Source organism: Tamandua tetradactyla, chromosome 8, assembly GCF_023851605.1.
Source record: "Tamandua tetradactyla isolate mTamTet1 chromosome 8, mTamTet1.pri, whole genome shotgun sequence".
In the NCBI taxonomy this organism is placed as follows: domain Eukaryota; kingdom Metazoa; phylum Chordata; class Mammalia; order Pilosa; family Myrmecophagidae; genus Tamandua; species Tamandua tetradactyla.
The window spans coordinates 13,045,093-13,068,203 of record NC_135334.1 but is presented as its reverse complement, the minus strand read 5'-3'; the positions used below and the strand labels follow the sequence as shown (position 1 = coordinate 13,068,203).

General features: G+C 39.6%; 2 protein-coding genes and 1 pseudogene across 9 annotated transcripts in view; 2 read left to right on the top strand and 1 right to left on the bottom strand.

The window, feature by feature from the left end:
- Positions 1-23,111, bottom strand: part of SIAE (sialic acid acetylesterase) — a 138,784-nt gene that overhangs the window by 104,211 nt on the left and 11,462 nt on the right. For 6 of the 7 annotated variants that reach the window (XM_077112583.1, XM_077112585.1, XM_077112588.1 and 3 more), the window contains 5 exons: positions 19,408-19,583; positions 8,002-8,140; positions 2,661-2,838; positions 1,081-1,190; positions 392-525 (listed from right to left, as the gene is read on the bottom strand). In XM_077112583.1, coding sequence (XP_076968698.1) covers positions 392-525; positions 1,081-1,190; positions 2,661-2,838; positions 8,002-8,140; positions 19,408-19,583 — 737 coding nt within the window. The remainder of the gene's footprint in view (positions 1-391; positions 526-1,080; positions 1,191-2,660; positions 2,839-8,001; positions 8,141-19,407; positions 19,584-23,111) is intronic. The other variant, XM_077112582.1, reaches the window with a different exon arrangement.
- Positions 3,786-23,058, top strand: LOC143644080 (uncharacterized). Of its 2 annotated transcripts, none has more exons than XR_013156499.1 (3): positions 3,786-3,911; positions 18,946-19,058; positions 22,747-23,058. XR_013156499.1 is itself a non-coding variant. In XM_077112598.1 (3 exons), exons 1-3 carry the CDS (start codon positions 12,915-12,917, stop codon positions 22,875-22,877), a joined length of 429 nt encoding a protein of 142 aa, XP_076968713.1. In that variant the 5' UTR covers positions 12,756-12,914; the 3' UTR covers positions 22,878-23,058. The 2 variants fall into 2 exon arrangements, 1 of the variants encoding a protein (XP_076968713.1); XM_077112598.1 differs by lacking the exon at positions 3,786-3,911 and adding an exon at positions 12,756-13,099.
- LOC143644081 (proteasome maturation protein pseudogene) lies at positions 10,799-11,412 on the top strand (annotated as a pseudogene).

The window sequence follows — 23,111 nt, the reverse complement described above, 5'->3', positions numbered from 1 at the left end:
CATGGAAAATGTTCACAACATGACATTAAGAGAAAAAGCAAGCTATAATGTAGTATTATAGTATGGACCCTTTTTCAAAAATATATGAGCAGAAAAGGTCTGCTTATTTCTAGATTATAGAACTGTAAATGTTTTCTTCTTTTGCTTATTTTTTCAGTATCTCTTCAATGAACATGTAATGCTTTCTCAAATAAGAAAACATTTGAGTTACTTATTAAATATTTTTAAAGATTTAATTGTCCCATCAATGAACTGGGATGAATTAAGTCTTACATTCAGTACATAATTAGCAAACCATGAGGGCAAAGAAGAAGTATGAATTCCCAGGAAAGAGATCTAAATAGTTCATCCTTACACCAATACCCATAAAACCTCTTCCTTCAATACATACCTGGACAAACCCAAATGGGAAAAGTCGCTGTGTCTGCCCCTGTGAGCCATAGTGGAAGGCTTGGCGCCAGTCTTCAATGAGCGCAGGGAAGGTGCAATTGTACAGGCCTGTGTTATAGTTAACATTGTTCTCACCTGAAAATAATCAAAATTGTGAAAGGGAGCGGGGCAGACTGCAAAAAATAGCCACACTTTATTCTATCCCTCTCTCCATGTCCTTTGGTAGTAGGTTTTCCCACAGTCTCTCTGGACTGGCCTGTAAATGGCTCTGGCTAGTGGGGACATTAGCAAACACGATGCAAATGGAGCTTAAAAGCACATTAGCTTTCAGATTTCCTCTCTCTTAATCCACTTGGAAACCTAAGACACCCAGGTAATCAAGTCTCAACTAGCTTGCTGAAGAATGAGATGCTGTGTGAGAACCCCAGCAAACAAACAGCCAGTAGTCTACAGATATGAGAAAGAGGCCATTATAAATCATCCAGCCACCAAAGCCTGCCAGGTGACCAAAGATGCAAAAAAGAGCCAAGCACAAATTAACCAAGCCAGCCGGGACCAGAGAAACTATCCTGCTAACCCAAAGAATTTTGAATCAATTAAATTACTGTTGTTTTAAGCCATTAAATTCTGGGATTCTTTGTTTTGCAGCAAAAACTGATACAATGAAGAAACAGCAAATGGAACACTCACCCTGGTACCATATCACTCCTTTCAGAGTCATATTACATAGCGGATGGATCATGGCATTCCAGAGAACAGAATTATTACTGGGGCCACTTACAGAATGAGGTGGAATGAACCTGGAATAAATAAGATGGACAAGTGTCACCAAAGATCTAGTGACTGATCACATGATGATCCCTAAGCTGGGCTTTCATTGGGGGTGAACTTCTGGTGAAAGTAACACAGAATGAAACCAAACCCCTGTTTTTCCATCAAAAAGATGGAACAGTCTCTGAATTTTACCTCCAGGTACTTTCTAGGATAAGTGTATCAGCCAGCTTTCTGGGAGTTCAATTCAGCCATCCCAGCTTCCACATAAGGTCATTAAAGCCAGAGCGTAGTGTTTTATTATGAGTTGCTCATGCAGGCAATACATTTACTTAGTTAGTGCTCAAAGGATGGACACTTCGGTGTTTTAAAGTTTTTGCTTTTATAAGCAATGCCATTATTATCTTCCTTATAGCTGAATCATTGCATATATGCTTATTATTTCCTTAAGATAAGTGTCCAGAGATGAAATTCCTCGGTCAAAATACATATATTTTCTAAGGCTTTGAACATGTTTCAAAATTTCTCCATAAAATGATTAAATGAAGTTATACTCTTAGCAGTATGTGTGAGAGTGTCTACTCCCCCACATCCTTCCTAACTGAGCATTATCCCTCCCACCCCTTATGGATCTGAGAGATCTGGGTTTAGCAGATCCAGCCTGGGCTGGGACTGATAATCCTTCCTTCTGCTCTACCATGGGCCATTCTTTCTGTTCCATAGTTTGACTGTCTTCACCCACAGGCAAGCTATTAGCTAAACCATACCAAAGAGTTCAAGTCCATCCTCTTCTCAGAGGCCTTTCCAGAATAAGTGAACGTTATTCATTTCTATGTTAATATTAGCACCAGAATCTTGATTAACTAGCACTTTCTCCACCTGAGTATTATTCCTGATCAAGTTTTTCATAAGCGTGCTTTCAGTCAGTATACTAATACATTTCTTTGATTGCATCTTCTACATTTGTCCTTCCTAATAGATTGTTATTCCTCTAGGACTTCTAAAGGAATACAGAAGTGGTCGGTGATCAGGAGCATTGACAGTGAAGCCAGACTTTGTCACTAATTTGTTGTGCCCATGGGCAAGTTTTTAATCTCTCTAAGACTTAGTATCTTTATCCACAGTCTGTTAACAGTATCTACAGTTCATGGGGTTGTTTAATTAAATGAATTAATTCACATAAAGTGCCTAGACCAGTATCTGGCATACAGAAAACTTCCAGTAAGTACTAGCTATTACTCATAAGGAAAAGGATCATAACCACTTCTTGATATATTCTCAGATGATTGTGGTAGTGACAACAGTGAAAATAATACTTCACCTGTGCATGGAGTGAACCACATAATTCAACCCATATTTGAACATTCAATACATGAATGTCCTTGATTGACTGACTCCCCAGAGGAGACCATGATTCTTCTCTTACCTAATTCCTGGTTAATTTTCTCCCAGCCTGGGGTTCCACCCAATTGGGATGCTTTTGGAGGATGCCTTCTTACCTTTGCTTAGGGACTCTACAGGCTTTCAGTGACCTTCCAGATGACCAGGCTTCAATGGGGGTCCCACCCCAGGTGGAGGAGATCAGCCCAATGGGATACTGCAGAGTGTCATACAGGTTACGCCCAAACAGCCAGCACACTGCCGACATGTACGTGAAATTCCCATGGCCTAAGTTTTCTATTCAGAGAAATAGCCAGGGAAAAAGTAGTCAGGGAAAAAGCAGATGGATACAAACTGCAGCTGCTAGATAGATCGACATGAGAAGAATGGTATGGGTCATCCCTTGTGTTCCTTTCTAAGACTTCAAAAGTAAGCTAAGATTGAGAGCCTATGAGGCCATGTTAGTTCTACCTTCAAAATGAATGCAGAGTCCAGTTCATTGTTACAAACTCCTCTGCTGTCACCCGGTCCAAACCACTACCACCCTGTCCCCTTCAGTTCACATTGCAGGAGAGAATGTGATCCTTTTAAAACATTGTCACTTCTCTATCTAATGACCTTCAATGGCTCCCATCTTACTTAGAATAAAAGTCAAATCCCTATACTATCTGGCACACCCCCATTACCTCTCTGTTTACCTCACTAGCCTCCTTGTTTTTCCTCAAATGTTTTAGGCACACTCCTGCCTTGAAACAGTGAGGAATGCACTTTCCCAGATAACTGCACTGCTGCACCTCTTCCAGGTTGTTACTGAAATGGCACCTCCTCAGTGGGATTTCCCTAGTCCTTTTAAATTGCAAATCCCAACCCCAAAACTCCTAATTCCCCTTCCCAGATGTATTCCACTTATTATTTTTGTCTCATTAGCACACATTACCATATAACCTATCCCTCATATCCAAACCTATTTGTCTCTGAGACATCCTCTTGGAAAGGAAGCTCAGATAGCAAATCTGCTATATTGCATTATCCAAATCTAATTGATTCCTGAGTTTTAGATAACAAGTGATGAGAGTTCCTACAGTAAAGGATTCATCCAAAAACTGATCTGAACCTATTCAGTTCCTGAGTTCTTATAGGGAGAGTTAAGATAGTGTGAAACTGGAGAGCGTCAGATATGTTATATATAATTTACTAATTTTGGTATTCATTTTCTGTACTCCCCCATTCTAGAATGTGAGCTCTATGAGGTCAGGTGGTCTTACCTGTTTTCCTCATTGAGACATCCCAGTGCCTACCACACAGTCAATACTCAGTATTTGCTGAATGAATGAATATTTGAAAATGCAGGAGCAACTGAGATCACCAAGGTAAAGCATATACAGACAAAAAGAAAAGGGCCTAGAAAGATCCTAAGGGTCCAAATTTGGAGGAGAGGATTGAAGAGAGCAAAGAATCAGGGAGGGAGAAGTCAGAGGAAGAAAACTGTGAAAAGAAGGTACCATTGAAGCTAGGAAGAATGTGCAGTTTCAAACAAAGGGGATGGATAACAGTAGCGAATGCTCCAGAGAGGTGGAGATTCTTGAAAACTAACAAAGATATCCAGTGTATAGAATTAGTGTACTAATGAAGAATATTAGTAAGTCTTGAAGTGAACAAACTGTTGAGGTAGAAGCAGAAGCCAGAATACAAAGGTTGAAGGAATAAATGCAGGGAAAGGCAGTGAAAACAAAAGATGGAGAGAGAAGCTGCCATAGACTATGCTAAATGACCTCAATGCTTTCAGTGAAGTTAAAGGAAAAGTCATCTGTTCATGGCAAGGGGATAGTTGCAAAGAGACCGTATGAAATGGTCACATCCAGGAATGGGATGGAAAGGCACTAAGAAATGAATGAAAGAACTGTTAAGTAATAATAGAGAGACAGATAAGAACCAAATTTAGGACTATATGCTTCACTTAGGGCACTGACCCATTATATAAAGATGGCACTTTTTTGTTATATTTTATTAGAGAAGTAGGCTTATGAAAAAATCATGCATAAAATGCAAGGTTCTCATATACCACCTGTGATGGTTAAGTTCTGCTGTCAACTTGGCCAGGTGATGTGCCCAGTTGTCTGGTAAGGCAAGCACTGACCTGACCACTGCTACAAGGTATTTTGTGACCCATTTACCGAGTGACCAGAAGAGCTGCTAGTTCTGAATGGGGACCAGAACAAACGAAGGCTCTGCGACAGGTACAGGCTGCTGTGCAAGCTGCTCTGCCTTTTGGGCCAAATGATCCAGCAAATCCAATGGTGCTGGAAGTGTCAGTAGCAAATAGGGATGCTGTCTGGAGCCTTTGGCAGACCCCTATAGGAGAATCACAATGCAAGCCCTTAGGATTTTGGAGCAAAGCCTTACCATCCACTGCAGATAACTATTCTTCTGTTGAGAAACAGCTTTTACCTGCTATTGAACCTTAGTAGAGACTGAGTGTTTAATCATGGGCCACTAAGTTACCACAAGACCTGAGCTGCCTAGCACACGCTGGGTGCTGTCTGACCCATCAAGCCATAAAGTTGGGCATGCACAGCAGCACTTCGTCATAAAATGGAAATGGTATATAAGAGACAGGGCTCGAGCAAGTCCTGAAGGCAAAAGTAAGTTACATGAGGAAGTGGCCCAAATGCCCATGGTCCCCTCTCCTGCCTGTTCTTTCCCAGACCAGAGCTGTGACCTCCTGGGGAATTCCTTACAGTCAGTTGTCTGAGGAAGAGAAAGCTTGGGCCTGGTTTACAGATGGCTCCACACTGATAGGCAGGGACCACCCAGAAGTGGACAGCTGCAGCACTGCAACCCTTTCTGGGATGTCCTTAAAGGACAGTGGTGAGGGGAAGTCCTCCCAGCGGGCAGAACTTTGAGCAGTATACCTGGTTGTTCATTTTGCTTAGAAGGAGAACTGGCCAGAGATGCGTTTACTGACTCATAGGCTATTGCTCATGGTTTGTTTGGATGGTCAGGGACTCAGAAGTAGCATGACTGGAAGACTGGTGACAAAGAGGTCTGGGGTGGATTGACCTTTCTAAGTAGGCAAAAAACATGAAGGTATTTGTGTCTCATGTGAATGCTTACTAGAGGGTGACTTCAGCAGATTAAAGTTTTAATAATCAAGTGGATAAGATGACCTGTCCTGTGGATACAAGTTATTCTCCTTCTTCAGCCACTCCTGCCATTGCCCAATGGGCTCGTGAACAAAGTGGCCACAGTGATACTGATGGAGGTTATGCATGGGCTCAGCAACACGGACTTCTATTCACCAAGGCCTACCTGGCTATGGCCACTGCTGAGTGCCCAATCTACCAGCAGCATAGACCCACACTCAGCCCCCGATATGGCACCATTCCCCAAGGTGATCAGCCTAATACCTGGTGGCTGGTTGATTACATTGGACCCCTTCCATCATGGAAGGGGCAGTGATTTGTTCTAACTGGAATAGACACATTCTCCAGATATGGTTTTGCCTTCCCTGCACGTAATGCTTCCACAAAAAGTACCACACGTGGCCTTATAGAATGCCTTATCCACTGTCATGGTATTACAGCACTGCTATTGGTCAAGGAACCCACTTCACAGCAAATGAAGCATGGGAATGGGCACATGCTCATGGAATTCTCTGGTCTTACCATGTTCCCCATCATCGAGAGGCAGCTTGGTTGACAGAACAGTAGAATGGCCTTTTGAAGACTCAGTTATGGTCCCAACCAGGTGGCAATACCTTGTAGAGCTGAGGTAATGTTCTCCAGGAAGGTGTGTATGCTCTGAATCAGCATCCACTGTATGGTGCTGTTTCTCCCATACCCAGGATTCATGGGTCCAGGAATCAAGGAGTGGAAATGGGAGCCACACCACTCACTATCACCCCTAGTGATCCACTAGGAAAATTTTTGCTTCCTGTCTCTAAAACCTTAAGCTCTGCTGGTCTACAGGTCTTGGTTCCAAAAGAAGGAGTGCTCTTACCAGGAGATACAATAATAATTCCATCAAACTAGAAGTTAAGACTGCCACCTAGGCCACTTTGGGCTTCTCATGCCACTGAATCAGCAGGCATGAAACGGATTACCATTCTGTCTGGGCTGATTGATCCTGCCTATCAAGGGGAAATAGGACTGCAACTACACAATGGAGGTAAGGAAGAGTTTTCCTGGAATGTAGGAGATCCTCTAGGGTATCTCTTAGTACTACCGTGCCCTGTGACTAAAGTCAATGGAAAACTGCAACAATCTAATCCAGGCAGGACTACCAACAGCCCAGAAACTTCAAGAAGGAAGGTTTGGGTCACCCCACCTGGCAAAGAACCACAGCCAGCTGAATTGTCTGTTGAGGGCAAAAGAAACATGGAATGGGTATTAGAAGAAGGTAGTGATAAATATGAACTGCGGCCATGTGACCAGTTACAGAAACAAGGACTGTGATGGTATGAATATCTCCTCCCTGTTTTGATACGAGTATGTTTGTATTTGTACATAAGAAATATCTTGTTTTCCTCTTATCACATAAGTTGTATTGTTCGTGTTACAGTATTTAAGTTATAGGATATGAAATTTAAGAGTGAATGTTTCCTAAGGACTTGCACCCTATTCTGGAGAGATGTCGTGCATTTCCTGTTGTAAGCAGGACAGTTGAGTACTGTTTAGGTGAAACATATGTCTGTCATTATTTTCTATTTGGAAAATAAGCTTGTTTCAAGATGATGTGTATAACTGCCAAGTTGACAAGGGGTGGACTGTGATGGTTAGGTCCTGGTGTCAACTTGGCCGGGTGATCTGCCCAGTTGTTTGGTCAGGGAAGTACTGGCCTCACTGTTGATGCAAAGTATTTTGTGGCTGGTTGATAAATTGGAAGGTTGCTTTATTAAATCATCAGTCAATTGATTGCAGCTGTGGCTGATTACATCTGCAATCAATTAAGGGCATGCCTCCTGCAAATGAAATAATCCAATCCTATTAAAGAAGACGAGAGATTTTGTTCACGTTTCTTTAGCCAGCAAGCTCTCCTGTGGAGTCTGTCAAGACCCTTCATCAGAGCTGCCAGCTTGCCCTATGGATTTGGGACTCTTCCATTCCCACAGGTGCATGAGACACCTTTATAACTCTCATATTTACACATATCTCCTTATTCGTTCTGTTTCTCTGGAGTACCGTGACCTTACGCTAGTGAGGTACATTTGTTACAATTCATGAAAGAACATTTTTATAATCATACTATTAACTATAATCCATGGTTTTACTCAGTATTCACTGACTTTTTTTTTTTTTTTGTAGGGTCATATATACAACCTAAAATTTCCCCTTTTAACCACATTCAAAAATATAATTCAGTTTTGTTAATTACATTCACAATGTTGTGTTACCATCACCACCATCCATTACCCAGACTTCTCCATTAACAAAGATGGCACACTTTTAAGCTGTCACTTACTTGCGGTAGGCTTAGACCATGGCAGATCAACCCCAGGAAGATCCTCCAGCTCCTTCTGTGCCTGAATGAGGGAAACTGAAAGGATACGAACAGACTGATAGGCAGCAGTGTTGGACATCTCACTGGTAGCATTAAATATCTAGAAGAGAAAAAGGACTTCATTTGTTACATAACCTAGTGGGTAACCAACAGCCTCCTCTTAGTATGTAACACCACCCCTCTGGCCTCCTTCTGAGCCCTCGCTATTCCAAAATCAAATGAAAAATCAATAACAACAACAAGCTGGACCAAATCACCTTGATCCAATATGAATATATCTTGACCAACAGAGTCCATAGTGCATCATTTCCCCAAACAGGACAGGAATATAACAAGACCTGGGATCTTAAAGAGAATGTTAGTATTAGACAATGGGGTGATTTAGGCTAAACAAAACTGACTATCAATTAGGCCACTTCAATATCTTGCAAGTAGAGTACTCAAAAAAAGAATCTGACAGCATAAAGCCACAGAAATCAACTTCTTTAAAGAAGGGTGCTTAGAGAGGCCTTGTAGAGCCAAAGAGGCCATGGGGAGAGGGGGGTAGACTACTGTGTAGTCAATGCCACACAAGAGAACTGTATTCAAAAGACACACCTAGAAATGATTGTTGAATTACTGGAACATATTGAAATCAGTCTCAAAACGTTTATATTCTCATCTCATGTTCTAGTTTGCTGGCTGCCGGGATGCAACACACCAGAGACGGACTGGCTTTCAATAAAAGGGGATTTATTTAGTTAACATATAGTTCTTCAGAGGAAAGGCAGCTAACTTTCAACTGAGGTTCTTTTTTACATGGGAAGGCACAGGGCAATCTCTGCTGGCCTTCTCTCCAAGACTCTGGGTTCCAACAACTTTCCCCGGGGTGATTCCTTTCTGCATCTCCAAAGGCCTGGACTGAACTGCAAGTGCCAGGATGAGGTATGCTGAGCTGCTTGGGCTGTGCTACAGTGAGCTCTCTCATTTAAGCACCAGCCAGTTAAGTCAAACATCATTCATTGCAGCAGGCATGCCTCTTAGCCAAATGCTGATGTAATCAGCAATAGATGAGGTTCACATGCCATTGGCTCATGTCCACAGCAAAAGAACTAGACACCTTCACCTAGCCAAGTTGATACCTGAAACTAATTACCACATCTCAGTCCCTATACCTCACCAAAAAAAAAGCATGGAGACTTAAAAAGTAGTGTTTGTTCAAGTATTTATGTGACACCTTAGACTCAGAGTTAGAGCTCTGAAGCTATGGAAGTCAGCAGTACCCCATAAATGAACTGTTTAAAAACTTGAAAAGGAGATCAGTCATCGAGTAGAGGTATGAATGAAGCTGATCTGGATAGGACTAAGGTACATCAGAATACAGGATAAAGGATGATATCGTCCATATTTTAAAACTTTAACTTCTATGTAAGACTAAAGGGAGAGATGTTTATGATGCAAAATTTATATTTTGGGTAGTGCATTTCCTAATTTAACTTGTACGGTCAGTTTAGTTGAACATCATAAGTACACGGAATCTTGAATAAGGTGTGAGATTTTGTTGGTTTCCCCAGGTTAGTGTGATGCCCTGATAAATCCCAGAGTAATTTGGGCAGCAAATAGAAAAGTATTTGCAAAGTTCCTTTGAGGGGAGAGAAAGGAGGAAATATTCAACTTTCCCATTTGGAGAATTACTAATGTTCTTCCAAGCAGTGAGGACACCAAATCAACAGGCTGAGCCCTTGATCTTAGGGTTCACCCCTATGAAAGTTATTCCTGCAAAGAGATAGGCTAAGCCTACTTAAAATTAGGCCTAAAAGTCACCCCCGGAGAACCTTTTTTGTTACTCAGAAGTGGCCTCTCTCTCTCTAAGCCAACATACCAAGTGAATGCACTGCCTTCCCCCCCACCCCCACCCCACATGGGACATAACTCCCAGGGGAGTAAATCTCCCTGGCATCGTGGGACAGAAATCCCGGGATGAGCCAGGACCCGGCATCAAGAGATTGAGAAACCTCTTTGACCAAAAATGGGAAGACAGAAATGAGACAAAATAAAGTTTCAGTGGCTGAGAGATTTCAAACACAGTCAAGAGGCTATCCTGGAGGATATTCTTATGCATTATATTGATATCCCTTTTTAGTTTATGGTATATTGGAGTAGCTGAAAGAAAGTACACGAAACTGTTGATCGGTGTTCCAATAGCCTTGACTCTTGAAGACAATTGTATAAAGACATAACTTTTACACTGTGACTCTGTGATTGTGAAAACCTTATGTCTGATGCTCCTTTTATCCAGGTATGAACAGATGAGTAAAAAAATTGGATAAAAAATAAATAACAGGGGGGATAAGGAGTAAAATAAATTGGGTAGATAAAAATACTGGTGATCAATGAGAGGGAGAGGTAAGGTGTATGGTATATATGAGTTTTTTTTTTTCTTTTTATTTCTTTTTCTGGGGTGATGCGAATGTTCTAAAAAATTATCATGGTGATGAATACACAACTATGTGACGATATTGTGAGCCACTGATTATACACCTTGTATAGAATGTATTTCTCAATAAAATATTTTTTAAAAATTAATGGTTGTTGTAAAAACTGGTGAAATCCAAATGAGGTCTGTACCTCTGTTAATAACATTGTACCAATGTCAATTTCCTGGTTTTGTCAATGTACTTCGGTTATGCAAGATATTATCTTTATGAGAAGTGGATGAAGGGTACCAGGGAACTCTCTGTACTCATTTGCAAATTCTTGTGACTCAAACAATTTCAAAATAAAAATTATAGTAAAGAGGGGCCGGCTGACGGTAACGGGGCCGAGAGGCGGTGTGGACAGCAGGCTAAAGATGAATGCCAGAGGACTTGGATCTCAGCTAAAGGACAGTATTCCATTTACTGAACTTTCAGCAAGTGGCCCTTTTGAAAGTCAAGATCTTCTTCGGAAAGGATTTCCTTGTGTGAAAAATGAACTTTTGCCCAGTCATCCTCTTGAATTATCAGAAAAGAATTTCCAGCTCAACCAAGATAAAATGAACTTTTCCACACTGAGAAACATCCAGGGTCTATTTGCTCCATTAAAATTGCAGATGGAATTCAAAGCAGTGCAGCAGGCTCAGAGGCTTCCACTTCTTCCGAGCTCAAACTTTTCACTGGATATTTTGAGGGGTAATGATGAGACTATTGGATTTGAAGATATTCTTAACGATCCATCACAAAGTGAAGTAATGGGAGAACCACACCTGATGGTTGAATATAAACTTGGTTTACTGTAATGCGGTTGTTCTGTTAATGAAAATAGTGACTGCATCTTGTTTATAGTTGTCTTTCTACTATAATTTGATGTACACAACATTAAAAGTACTGACACATAAAAATTTCTGCCTAAATATTATCAGTGAACGTTTGAAATTATTTCATTGTTTGGTTTATGGCTATGTGACAATTGAAAACACTAAAGGAAGATGATTTTAAAGCTAGTTTATAGTGGCCTTCTAAGTCTTTGAAAAACCATTGCAAATGAATATTATAAATCTGCCTGCAGGTTTTGAGTAAACCCATTTTCTAGGTATTTCATAAATTTAATTTTGAATAGTCATTACCAGTATTTGAAAGTGCAGCCTGAAATCAAGTAGCATCTTTAGAATAAATATTTGTAATTGATTTCACTGGCAACTTCAAATTAAGAATAAAATAAGGTGTTTATACTTTATTTCAGTATCATCCATTAATACTCATGAGAACATTTGTTTTATTGATAGTCTTTTAAATTTCAGCCATCTTTTTATTCTTCAAGTTTAAGATTATAAGTTCAGAAATTTTGATTTTCTTCTTGTCTTTAAAGTGAAAAAGTGGTTACCAACAGGAGTATATTAAACTGTGGTTCTTACAGATTTGATATATAGTAATATTTAATATGTATTCAAGTAGTACTGTTAAAAAAAGTGAACCTCATATTCTCTTGTTCTTGCTAAATTTATATATCACAGGATGCTTAATTAAAAAATTACAACCTTCATATATACACTCACACAATAATCTCTTACAATTTTCACCATGCTTGTGTATATGAACTTGGTACACAAAAATATTTTTGGAACATTAGTAAGTGGGTCATCTTTCACTAAAACAAAACTAATTGTACTATGTTTTAAATGTTGTGAAGTGTCAATTAAAAATGTTTTTTTCAAAAAAAAAAAAATTATAGTAAAGAAAAGAAAAGTGGTGTTTAGTATGGCTGCTTGGAACAGTCCCAAAGAAAACAGAGAAAGAACAGCGTCCAGCCAAAGAAACATCACATTTTCCCAAATCACTTTATGAAACTTCAGGAATGGATTAGAGTTTTCCTGGATAAAAATGTGCATGCCATACAGAATGGTTTTTTTTTTATTAGACCTATGAAGTATCATTTTCCTAAGAACTTATAAACACTATTCCCCTTAGTCCTGATTTTTAAATTATATTCTTCTTTTACTTTATAAAGAATGCATCCTGAGTGTATTGTTCTGCTTTTTTTATTTGTATGTTTGTTTTTCCACGAGTCCTCTTCTCCACCCCTCTTGGACTAGTCCAGCTTCTCCCAAAACAAAAGGCTAACAGGAGCTTCAGGAAGCCCAGTTACCGCTTGCCTCAGGGAACAAGAGCTCCAGCTGAGCCAGGGCTGGCATAGTGATAAGCATAGGAGGATGGGATACTTTCCATTGGCCGCCAGCCACAGAGTGTGCAGCTGGCTCGCCTTCCCTCCCACCCACCACAGAGAATACAGTTGGCCCTCCAGCCCACAATGGAAGCAAAATGATAGAGCAATCAGGGGACTCCCACAGAGTATTTCAATGAAATGTGCTGCCCCCTTGAATTGCCTTTTGACCTGCCACTAAGCCCGCTACCGCCAATATGACCACAGTCAGATGCAAAAGAAATGGCTCTCTTGGTCACAATGGGAGTCACAGCCTGAAATGCTCCCTAGGTGGCAGCAATTCTCTGGCCTGTCCGAGGGTCGTTGGTCTTCCCACTAACAGGAGAGAGATCGCTTATGGACTCGGGAAAATTCCAGAGGCAATCCAGATTGGTTTGTTCAGGTAACCTAGCACAAGTACAATAAACATTAAAGAGTAAGGACAGGATAATGAACTCGTGATATATTCTGGCAGAGAAATTGTTTGTCAGCAGCAAGTACCTGTAAAAAGTCACATCCCTTGAAATTCAGTTCTGCACTGAGGATCGTAAATTGCTTCCATGGAAACAGTGGATGAAACTGCTTTCATTCTCTCCACCCACACAAGCTTCCGCCGTGACTTGGAACTCAAGTGCCTCATAGCCATGAGATGGCAGCTTGGAGCGGCTGGCTGCGGGAGCTGCCACTTGTCTTTTAGACCCGATGTTAACATTGCGGAGTACAGCAAGGCCAAGAGAGTCAGAGCATCTGGCATTCTCCTGTACTGCTACCACTACATGGAACTCGGTCCAAAGCATTGGCTGGGAAAACGTCCACTGCCAAACTTTCATGTGTGTAATATTCCAGGCCAAACCTTGAAAGTCACAGGAAGTGTTAAAAAAAAAAAATGGGCATGGGGGAGAATTCTTGCTGTACTGATGACAATTACTTCTGAAATTGGTCTCCTCTCCCATGATCACTAGGTCCTTTTGATGGAAGCACTTCCTCAGGGATATTGGCAGCAAATTTAGGAATAAAGAGATTTCAGGAAGATTTTCATTTAAATGACACTTGGTTTCCCAGCTGATGAAAGGGGAAGCCTGCTCCATCTGCTGAGATCAGATTTCATCTCATCAAACATCTCAGTGTAATTATTTTTCTACCAAGTATTTAAATGAGGATGTAAATGAATACCAAGGTATTTGAAGTTATTAACACGGCAGTGGCTGAGAGAGAGCACCACTGCCTCTCTAGGGATGGGAACCTACTCACCATCAAAGCAGCTGCTGGCCTGTGTTCATTTTGTAACCTTTATACCACATTCTTGAATTAATGAAGCAATGTCAAATATCTGTTTCCTTAGGGAATTTTGGCATGGGGTCTGCATGGAGGAGCAAGGCATGGGTGTGTGAGTGTGTGTTTTTGTTGAAGGACATAGGTAAACTTAATTACTTAAAATAACTTGGATTCTGTACATTGTTTTATCTTCTACAATATAAGATAGCAGTCATAAAGTTGAGTTAGTAACTGTAAATAAACCAGCCATCATAACTCCTGTGAATTTTTTATTGTAAATTGATACCAGCCCTTTCCTTCTGGATTTTCATTTTTCCATTTGTAAAGTAGGAATGTAGGGATTGCCAAGATATTAAAAAATGGGTTTTCTGTCTGACATTGGTCATCTTTTTTTGAACCTAACTGGAAATATCCAAGTCTTAAGACCTACCCTGACTTAGAAGGCAACAGATGAACATTTAGACTTCTCTCCATTTATAAACCTCTCACTCACTGTTATAAATAACACTCAATTTTAAAATTCCACTTTACCCTAACAACAAGATGGGCATACAATCTGCCATTTCCTTCATTTGAATGTGAAGAGTGGAAGGTTATAGTAGGAACCTTACCTCCTCATTTGGAGGGAGGGTGGGAAAGAGAAAGAGACAGATCCTGTATGTGTGTGTGTGCACACAGAAGGGAGGGTGGGGGGCTGCAGGGGAAAGGAGAAAAAGGTATAAAGGGAGACTCGTGTAGCACATCCTTTTGCTAAAAAGAAATAAAGTTCTACAGACTGTTAAAAGACTAAAAACTTGGCCTTTCGTACTTTCAGCACCAAAAATGTTGTTTTGCAAAGTAAGTGACTGATATAAAACAAAAAAATTGAAAATTAACACTTTTTTTCTATTTCACTATATCTCAGAGCTTGCAGCCTTAGCATAATACAGAAGATGTTGAAGAGTAAAGTCTAGGCAGAAAGAATGTATTTACTCTTAATCAAACTCTGATTTAACTTCAAACAAAATGGGAGAGGATTGCCTGACTCAAACTGCTGCTGAGAACGTGACTATATAGATACAAAAAGATCTGGTCCCAGCCATTCTACGCAAACAGGAAACTGCAATTAAAGCATTAGGAAAGTACTGTTTTCCTTAGTACGTTAACAGCAATTCCATTTCTATACAAAACCAGGTATTCTATCAAGAGGTACAATTTCAGTTTTGCTCCCATTCACTTACACTAAAAGAGAGCCCGGTTAAGGTTCAGCGTAATAAACATTTAAATTAAAAAAACTTCTATATATTTAAATAAGGCAGGAAGCAAGCAATAAATAAAATACTAGTTTTTGTACTTTTATTTTGATTGTGAATTAGAAATCTAATGACGAAATTAAAGAGGTAGATCCAGAATAGGACGTTTTTAATAGCATTATTTAATAATAGATTAAAAGAAAAAGAAACTGTGAGGGGTAGAAGCTATAAAAGCAAAACAAAAATCTCAAAGTATGTGAAAGAATTCCACGTTATACATTTTCCAAAGAAGAAATGGCTTGAGGTCATAGCCTAGTTGTAGAGACTTTTCAATTTGAGAGGTAGAGAAAGAGATAATAAAAAAAAGGCAGGAAGGGTGCATATGCTTGCCTTTCATGTGGGAAAACCAGTTTGATTCCTGAACCGCGCATCCCACCCCCCTAAAAAAAATTGAAAAGAAAGGCAGGAAAATTAAAATCCTCTTCAGAAGAAACCGCGTTTTGGAGAAAGGGCTAGAAAAAGCAATAATCATTCCATGTTCTTAATCTATTAAAAGAAACAAATCAAAATGTATAGAACATAGTCATGCCAATCATTTACTAAAATTAGGGAATTTATTCCTAAAACTCATTTATATAATGTATCTCTCTATTGTAAGCTGAACCTTGATAGACACTTAACAAATTTGGTTAAGCCAATATCAATTTTTTGTTTTATACCCTTCTTTTGAAAATTATACAGATATTACACTCTCATTATAGAAAAACCAGAAAATACAGCTAAGTAAAGAAGATCAATCCCAATCTCAAGGGTGCCAAATAGTTTAACTCATACTAAATAAGACCTAATACTGAGTAACAAATATTCAATAATCTTTCGACAGCATTTTCAGCTTATATATTTTCAATATGTCTGTGGTCCCTGATCCTAATTTAAATGAGGCAAAAACAGTCTTTCCTACTTTTATTTTTAAATCAGAACATTTACACTAAACAAATGAAGTAATGAAAATTCTGAAGCCCAAAGCCTACCCAGAATTGGTCTCCCCTCTTATTCTAAACGTTGGAGGTTTTTTTAACTAGAAAGCAAAATTGATCCCAGAAAGAACTTTGAGTGCTAAGGACATAAAGCACCAGGGTTTTCATTCTACCATTGTTTCCTTGCTAGAATTCAAAACAAACTATTAAAAAGTTTGCTTCCAAGTCCCCTTCGGAGAATGGTGAGAATGGGGAGAAATTCAACTTCCTCAGGTTGAATTCTTGATATTCTCACAAGCAGCGTGGACAACCAAAGCTATAGGCTGATCCCCCAGTCTTGGGATTTGTTCATATGAAACTTAACCCTGGAAAGGATAGGTCAAGTCTACTTAAAATTTAGGCCTAAGAGTCACCCCCAACAGAGCCTCTTTTGTTGCTCAGATATGGCCTCTCTCTCCAGCCAACACAACAAGCAAACTCACCACCTTCCCCCTGTCTATGTGGGACATGACTCCCAGGGGTGTGGACCTTCCTGGCAACATGGGACAGAAATCCTGGAATGAGCTGAGACTCAGCATCAAGAGACTGAGAAAAACTCTAGAATGAGCTGAGACAGGGCATCAAGGGATTGAGAAAACCTTCTCAACCAAAACGGGCAAGAGTGAAATGAGACAAAGTATCAATGGCTGAGAGATTCCAAACAGAGTCGACAGGTTATCCTGGAGGTTATTCTTATGCATTAAGTAGATATCACCTTGTTATCCAAGATGGAATGGCGAGGCTGGAGGGAACTGCCTGAAAATGTAGAGCTGTGTTCCAGTAGCCATGTTTCTTGATGACGATTGAATAATGATATAGCTTTTACAATGTGGCTGTGTGATTGTGAAAACCTTGTGTCTGATGCTCCTTTTATCTACCATGTCAAAGATGCTCCTTTTATCTACCATGTCAACAGACGAGTAGAACATATGGAATAAAAATAAGTAATAGGGGGAACAAATGTTAAAATAAATTTAGTTTGAAATGCTAGTGATAAATGAAAGCAAAGGGTAAGGGGTATGGTATTTATAATCTTTTTTTTCTGTTATTATTTTATTTCTTTTTCAGTTGTCTTTTTATTTTTTTCTGAATTGATGCAAATGTTCTAAGAAATGATGAATACGCAACTATGTGATGATATTGAGAATTACTGATTATATATGTAGAATGGAATGATATGTTAATATTTTTATTTGTTCGTTCTTAATTTTTTTTAATTAATAAATAAATTTTTTTAAAGTTTGCTTCCCTTGATAACTTTTTCAAAGATCTTTCTATTCTGATCTACCTAAGAACCCTCTCTCACAGTCAATCAGCGGGGCCCTATTCTCTAGTAGCATCCACGGAAGTACATTACTGACCAACATGCCTGCAAATCAGCATTCTCCATTTCTGCCCCATTTGATCTCCCACACACTATAAATGCCCCATTCCTCTTTTGGAGCCTGCTCAGTACCTTTACTGTCAGCCACTCTAGGAGGTACATAGAGCCCAGTGTATCCCTGGTCTACTTATAATAAAGGAGAAAAAAATGCTAGGCCTCAAAATTCAAGAACAATTAACCCTCAAAGGCTAAGACTGAATTATAAAAAGAAAATTGGCCCTAACAAAAGAAATCTTAGGCTATGAAAAAGTTGCACAAAAAAAATCATTACTGGCCCGTTATTTCTTCTGTGTGTCATAGGCTGAATTGCGTCCCCCAAAAACACATGTTCAAGGTTTAACCCCTGGTCCTGTGAATGTGAACTTATTTGGAAATACGATCTCTGAAGATGTCATTAGTTAAGATGAAGCCAAAATGTGTGCAAATGTGAAGAAAGGAAGGAGAGAGGGAGAGAGGGAGGGAAACAAGGAAGAAAGGAAGATAGATAGATGAGGTCAAACTGGATCAGAATGGGCCCAAAAACAATATAAGTAGTGTCTTTATACGGAGAATAAACCTAGCCAATGAGGCAGAAAACTGATACAAAGTGGGGTGGGGGCAGCCATGTAGGCAGAAATTGAGTTATATCATAGACTACCGGCAAGCCACCAATACCCTATAGACTTCAGAGGAAACATGGCCTCGCCTACACCTTGACATTGGACTCCTAGCCTCTAGAACATGAGGCAATAAATAAATTTCAGTTGATTGAGCCAAAAAAGTTTGTGGTATTTTGTTACAGCAGCCTGGCAAACTAAAACAAAATGTAAAGAAGAAAAAGTAAATAAAAATAATAAGATATGTATATATGAATTTGATAGATGATGCCTAGTTAAAATATCAAGATGTCTGCAGGTTACTTTGAAATGGTTCACACAAAAAATATATAAACCAAATATAGCAAAATATTTAAAATGGTCAGTCTAGGTGACTGCTGTATAGGTGTTCACTGTTTAAGTTTCTTGACTTTCTTGCGTGTTTGAAATTTTTCATAATAAAAGGTTGAAAAAATAATGACATATTTAGGGAGCACTTTTCAATTTATAAGGCACTTTCAGAGACAAACCACATAATTTAATTTTACAATGGCCCTGTTGATTAAATAGGTCAGCTATCATCACTGTTCTAGTATGGTTATAAAGACTAAGCCTTAGATATACCAAGTGATTTGCTCCAAAGCATACAAATAGTAAAAGACAAAGCCAACACTTAGTCTCAATTTTTTTTAATCTCCATGCCAACAAATCTCATAGAGTATGTTAGTTGCTGAGCATTGAAACAAAAATCTGTTTTGATTCCCTAGGCTTGTTCCAGAAGGTGATCTTTCAAGACTAATCAAGAAGAATAATCTACTTTGTCTTCAATCGGATATGAAACCTTCATTGCCTCCAGATACTCTCAAGCTTCTGCCTTTAGGTGAGTAAGGCGGGAAGCAGTGAGCAGCAGCCCTGGTTAGGAACACAGGCTCCAGATCACATGGCCAGTTCAAATCCTGGCTCCACTATTCACTGTGTGACGTTAAACAGATAATTTCCTCTCGGGGTACCAGTTTCCTCATCTGTGAGAAGTGAGTAACACAGTACTTACCTTACAAGTTTGTCAAATCAAATTAATTAACTCATACAAAGCACTTAGAGAAGAGATCTTGACTCCCGATAAGAATTCAGTAAGTAGTAACCTACCTTCTTCTCCTTACCCTCCCTCCTTGTTTCTCTTCTTCATTATCATCAACACTATTTCTTATTGCTGTGACTCTGTAAATTACCTGTGAAACAGTCATCTGCATGTTACTCTGCCCACTGCAAAGCCAGACATCTCCAAATAAGACATTCTGAATGTTCAAGGTGTGGTTTATCCTCCCAATGGTCTGTTCTGCCACCACTTCAAAAGGACCACCAGGCTTCATGGGATCCAGTACCACCATCCAAATATTAGAGTCTGCTGAAATAATAATAGGGCTCCAGGGTATTCATCAATCGATTAATTAAAATGAAATTAAAGTCCAATTCTGTCATGTGCCATACTCATCTGTGGCTGGTCCCAGACTCTGTGATAAACAGATTCAAAGCTGTGAAGACGCCAAATTTCAGACCAGGTGATAATACTAACTAGAGCAGCAGCACTTCTGTCTTTAATTTGTGCCAACCCCGCCTTACTGTTAACTGAAGCTCTTACAAGAAAAATAAGTTGTCCAGCTATAATCTTAAATGATAAACCAAAATACACACAGATTAAAATTCAAGAGAGTTTAATAGGGATTATTGTTAAACTATCCAGCAGTCACTATTAACATAATCATAATCTTTTACATTTATGACATGCCCCAAGCTAACTTGTAATTATCCAATTAAAGTGAGCACAGGTTAGAGAAAATCACTAAAACTTTACTTGGTGATATCCTTCTGTCGTCATTTATTACCTCAAACTTCTCCTTACTTAGTGGTATCCACCCTCCCCTCCTCCTGTGATATTAACAAGGTTTAATATTACCAGTGACTCTGAGTTCTCCTATCAACAGTTAGAGGTGAGTGAAGAAACTGACACAAAGAAGTAGTGGGAGGTATATAAATTAATCTCTCTGTGAAGAAGTACTTAGAGTTTGCCTAGTTAATTGTTTTCTCTGGGTTATTTGTAACACTTTCGGGTTTTCAGACTCAGCTGGGGAGATAAGAGCTCTCCAAGACCCTATTTCAGAAGTTTACAGCATATTCCTTAGGAACCACCCCCCTACCACCTTCCTACCTCTCACCCACTCACCCTACCATCGCTGCCAACATCACACTCACAAACTCAAAGAAAACACCTTCAGAATGGTAAAACTTCACTGAGGAGAACGAAACAACATGGACAAAGTTGAAGAAACAAGAGTGTGAAAACAGAAAAAAATAGAGAAGTGAACATTTTAAAATAAACATTCTTGGCAAAATGCCAAAGAGTATGGACTGATTTATAATTTGTGCCCATTGCCTCAATGTAAAGTCAAAAGGAAAAAAGGGGCAAGAACTGGAAATGGAGCATCATAACATTATTATACCCAACCTGTAAGAAATAATTATTATAAAAATACCAACCAACAAGTCTTGAGTGCTAGACACTGTGCTAAATTCTTTTTAATCAGTAAGACCTAAGCAGAAGCATGAGAAATCTGGATGCATGAGGGGACATTAGTAAAGGCTGAAGATATAACGGATTGCTCAGATTCCTGGAAGAAATATCTACAAACCCCAAAATGTCAGTGAAAGAGTACCTGTTTTCTCCTCTTGAAAGCATAAACAACTGAGTTTGCTACACCTATCCCTAAGAGGTCGATTATCCCCAGGACCAAATGTTTGCTATTGTTTTTTATACTACCAATAGACAGACATCAGCATATTAAATGTATAATTCACCTAAAGCAGAAAAATCACTGTTTTGGAAACAGTGGGCAGCTAGTACAGATTGTGTCGCCCAGGTGTGATATGCTCCGTATGGTTCACACTTCTGAGCAGGCAGACATTCCAATCTGTGCTGACTACAGTCTTGCCAAGGTCTTTCCAGGCTTCTTGCACTGACAATCTCACTGGAGCTCTGCCCTTCTGCTACCAACATTACTCTTTTTGATGAGGTCAAACTTCAGAAAACCGAGGGCAGGACTATGTCTCAGCCTTCTACTACTCTATAATCTCTTCTCAGGCCATTTTACAATGGCCCTGTTGATCAAATAAATCAGCTATAATTACAGCTGTACTATGATTATAAAGACTAAGCCTTAGTATGCCAACTACTATTAACTAGTAGTTATACTTAGCCCCAATCCACGCAACATGGTTAGTAAATAAAGCTAGATTCACCACAGAAAATTTTTGAAAAATTTTGCTGCCCAGCAATAAAAAGAAAACAAGGGCCTGAAATATTTGGGCAAAATGTGGTAAGACCACCCAGAGTTGAGCTCCTTCATGGAGCTAAGGAGCTGAAGAGAACTAGGCATTAAGATCCAACCTTATTCCCAACAGCTGCCCTCCCAGAGAAATTTCCTTCCTCAGAGACCTTGGAGAACTTCCTTTGGAGCTAGGCTTCAAGTTCTTTTTATTGCTAACTTTTTTTCTTCTCCCATTCGATAAAAGAAAAAACTAACTCTGACACAAGTGTTAAGTGAAGTCAACTGACAAGCAAGGCAGGGAAAACCTGGTCCATTACAGAGAGGTCACTAACTGTTAAACTACCTCAGAGACAATTAGTGTACGACAAGACAAAGTTATTCCCCTGCAAGAACAGACAAAAGAGAGCAGCCCAGTGAGAACTGTTTCTCAAACCAGAGGCAAGGATGGGATTCTAAGGCAAAAGCCACAGCGTGCCATAAGAAGTGATAAGTCCTTGGCTTGTCAGGTCAGGACTGGTTGGTTGAAGTGGAGCTCACCAGGTGGCAGTGAAGTTCAGGCACAGTATTGAGAGACTGTGTTTACCCATCAAGTCCATTAAGTTGAGCCCAAGTGATAAAACAGTCACCAACTGCAAAGAGCTGCACAACGCAGGGGTTTTCTGCTGATCCTAATCAGTTTTCGGAGCAAGAGTTACTCTTGTTCCTTCTTCTGGGCCCTAAGCACTTACTATCTTGTAACCTCTTTTACCAATCCATGTCCAGGTTTCTATAAATTCTCATTTTCCTGGCATTGAAATCTCTGCTTCCTCACATTCATTCTTCTGCCACCTGGGAAGATTCATTTCCTTCCTTCATTATACAGCTACTTAGCGTGCTTACCATGAGGCAGGCACACCATCACACAAATAGCAGAACATAAACCCCAGCCCTGGGTTAAGCTGACAAAATAGGCACACAAAAGAACTAGGCAGGACCTTGTGCCTTCATGTCTAACAGTTAGCATAACTGGTAGCCTATTTCTCACTGTTTCTCTTCTCTTCATATTCCAGCCAAGGACAAAAGTAAAGAACTCTCTACCTCCATTTTCATTCCATCTCCTGACCAACCCCTTCCCCCTCGAAAATGGAAAGAACAAACAACTAAATGGAAAAAAATTAAAACAATTTGTCTAGAGAGTGATTAGTCATAAAGTGCTTTCTTAATTTTTCTTTTTGCTATTCACATCAGCTGTTAATTATTTTTCAGGTTATGGTGCCAAAATCGCAGATGCCAGAAAGAGGAAAAGGAAAATTATCCATGAACTTTCCATTCCCAGGAGGAAAAACTCAGAGCTGGAAGAAGCAGCCTTATTCCCTCTCTTCCCCACAGAACCATGACACTTTGCCAGCTGCAAATTGGTTCAGTGGATTGCAGAAATGGCTTGGAGGTAAAGAAGGCCTTACTTCTCATACTGTGCCTACCAGCTTACATTTATTCTGTAAACTATAGTTCATCTTTACCACCACCAAATACAAATGGGAAAAAAAACTAAAATGCTTTTCTTTCAATAAAACTGTTCAGGCAAATCACTTAAGCTATAGCATGCTGTGACAGACACATCCTGAAGTTAC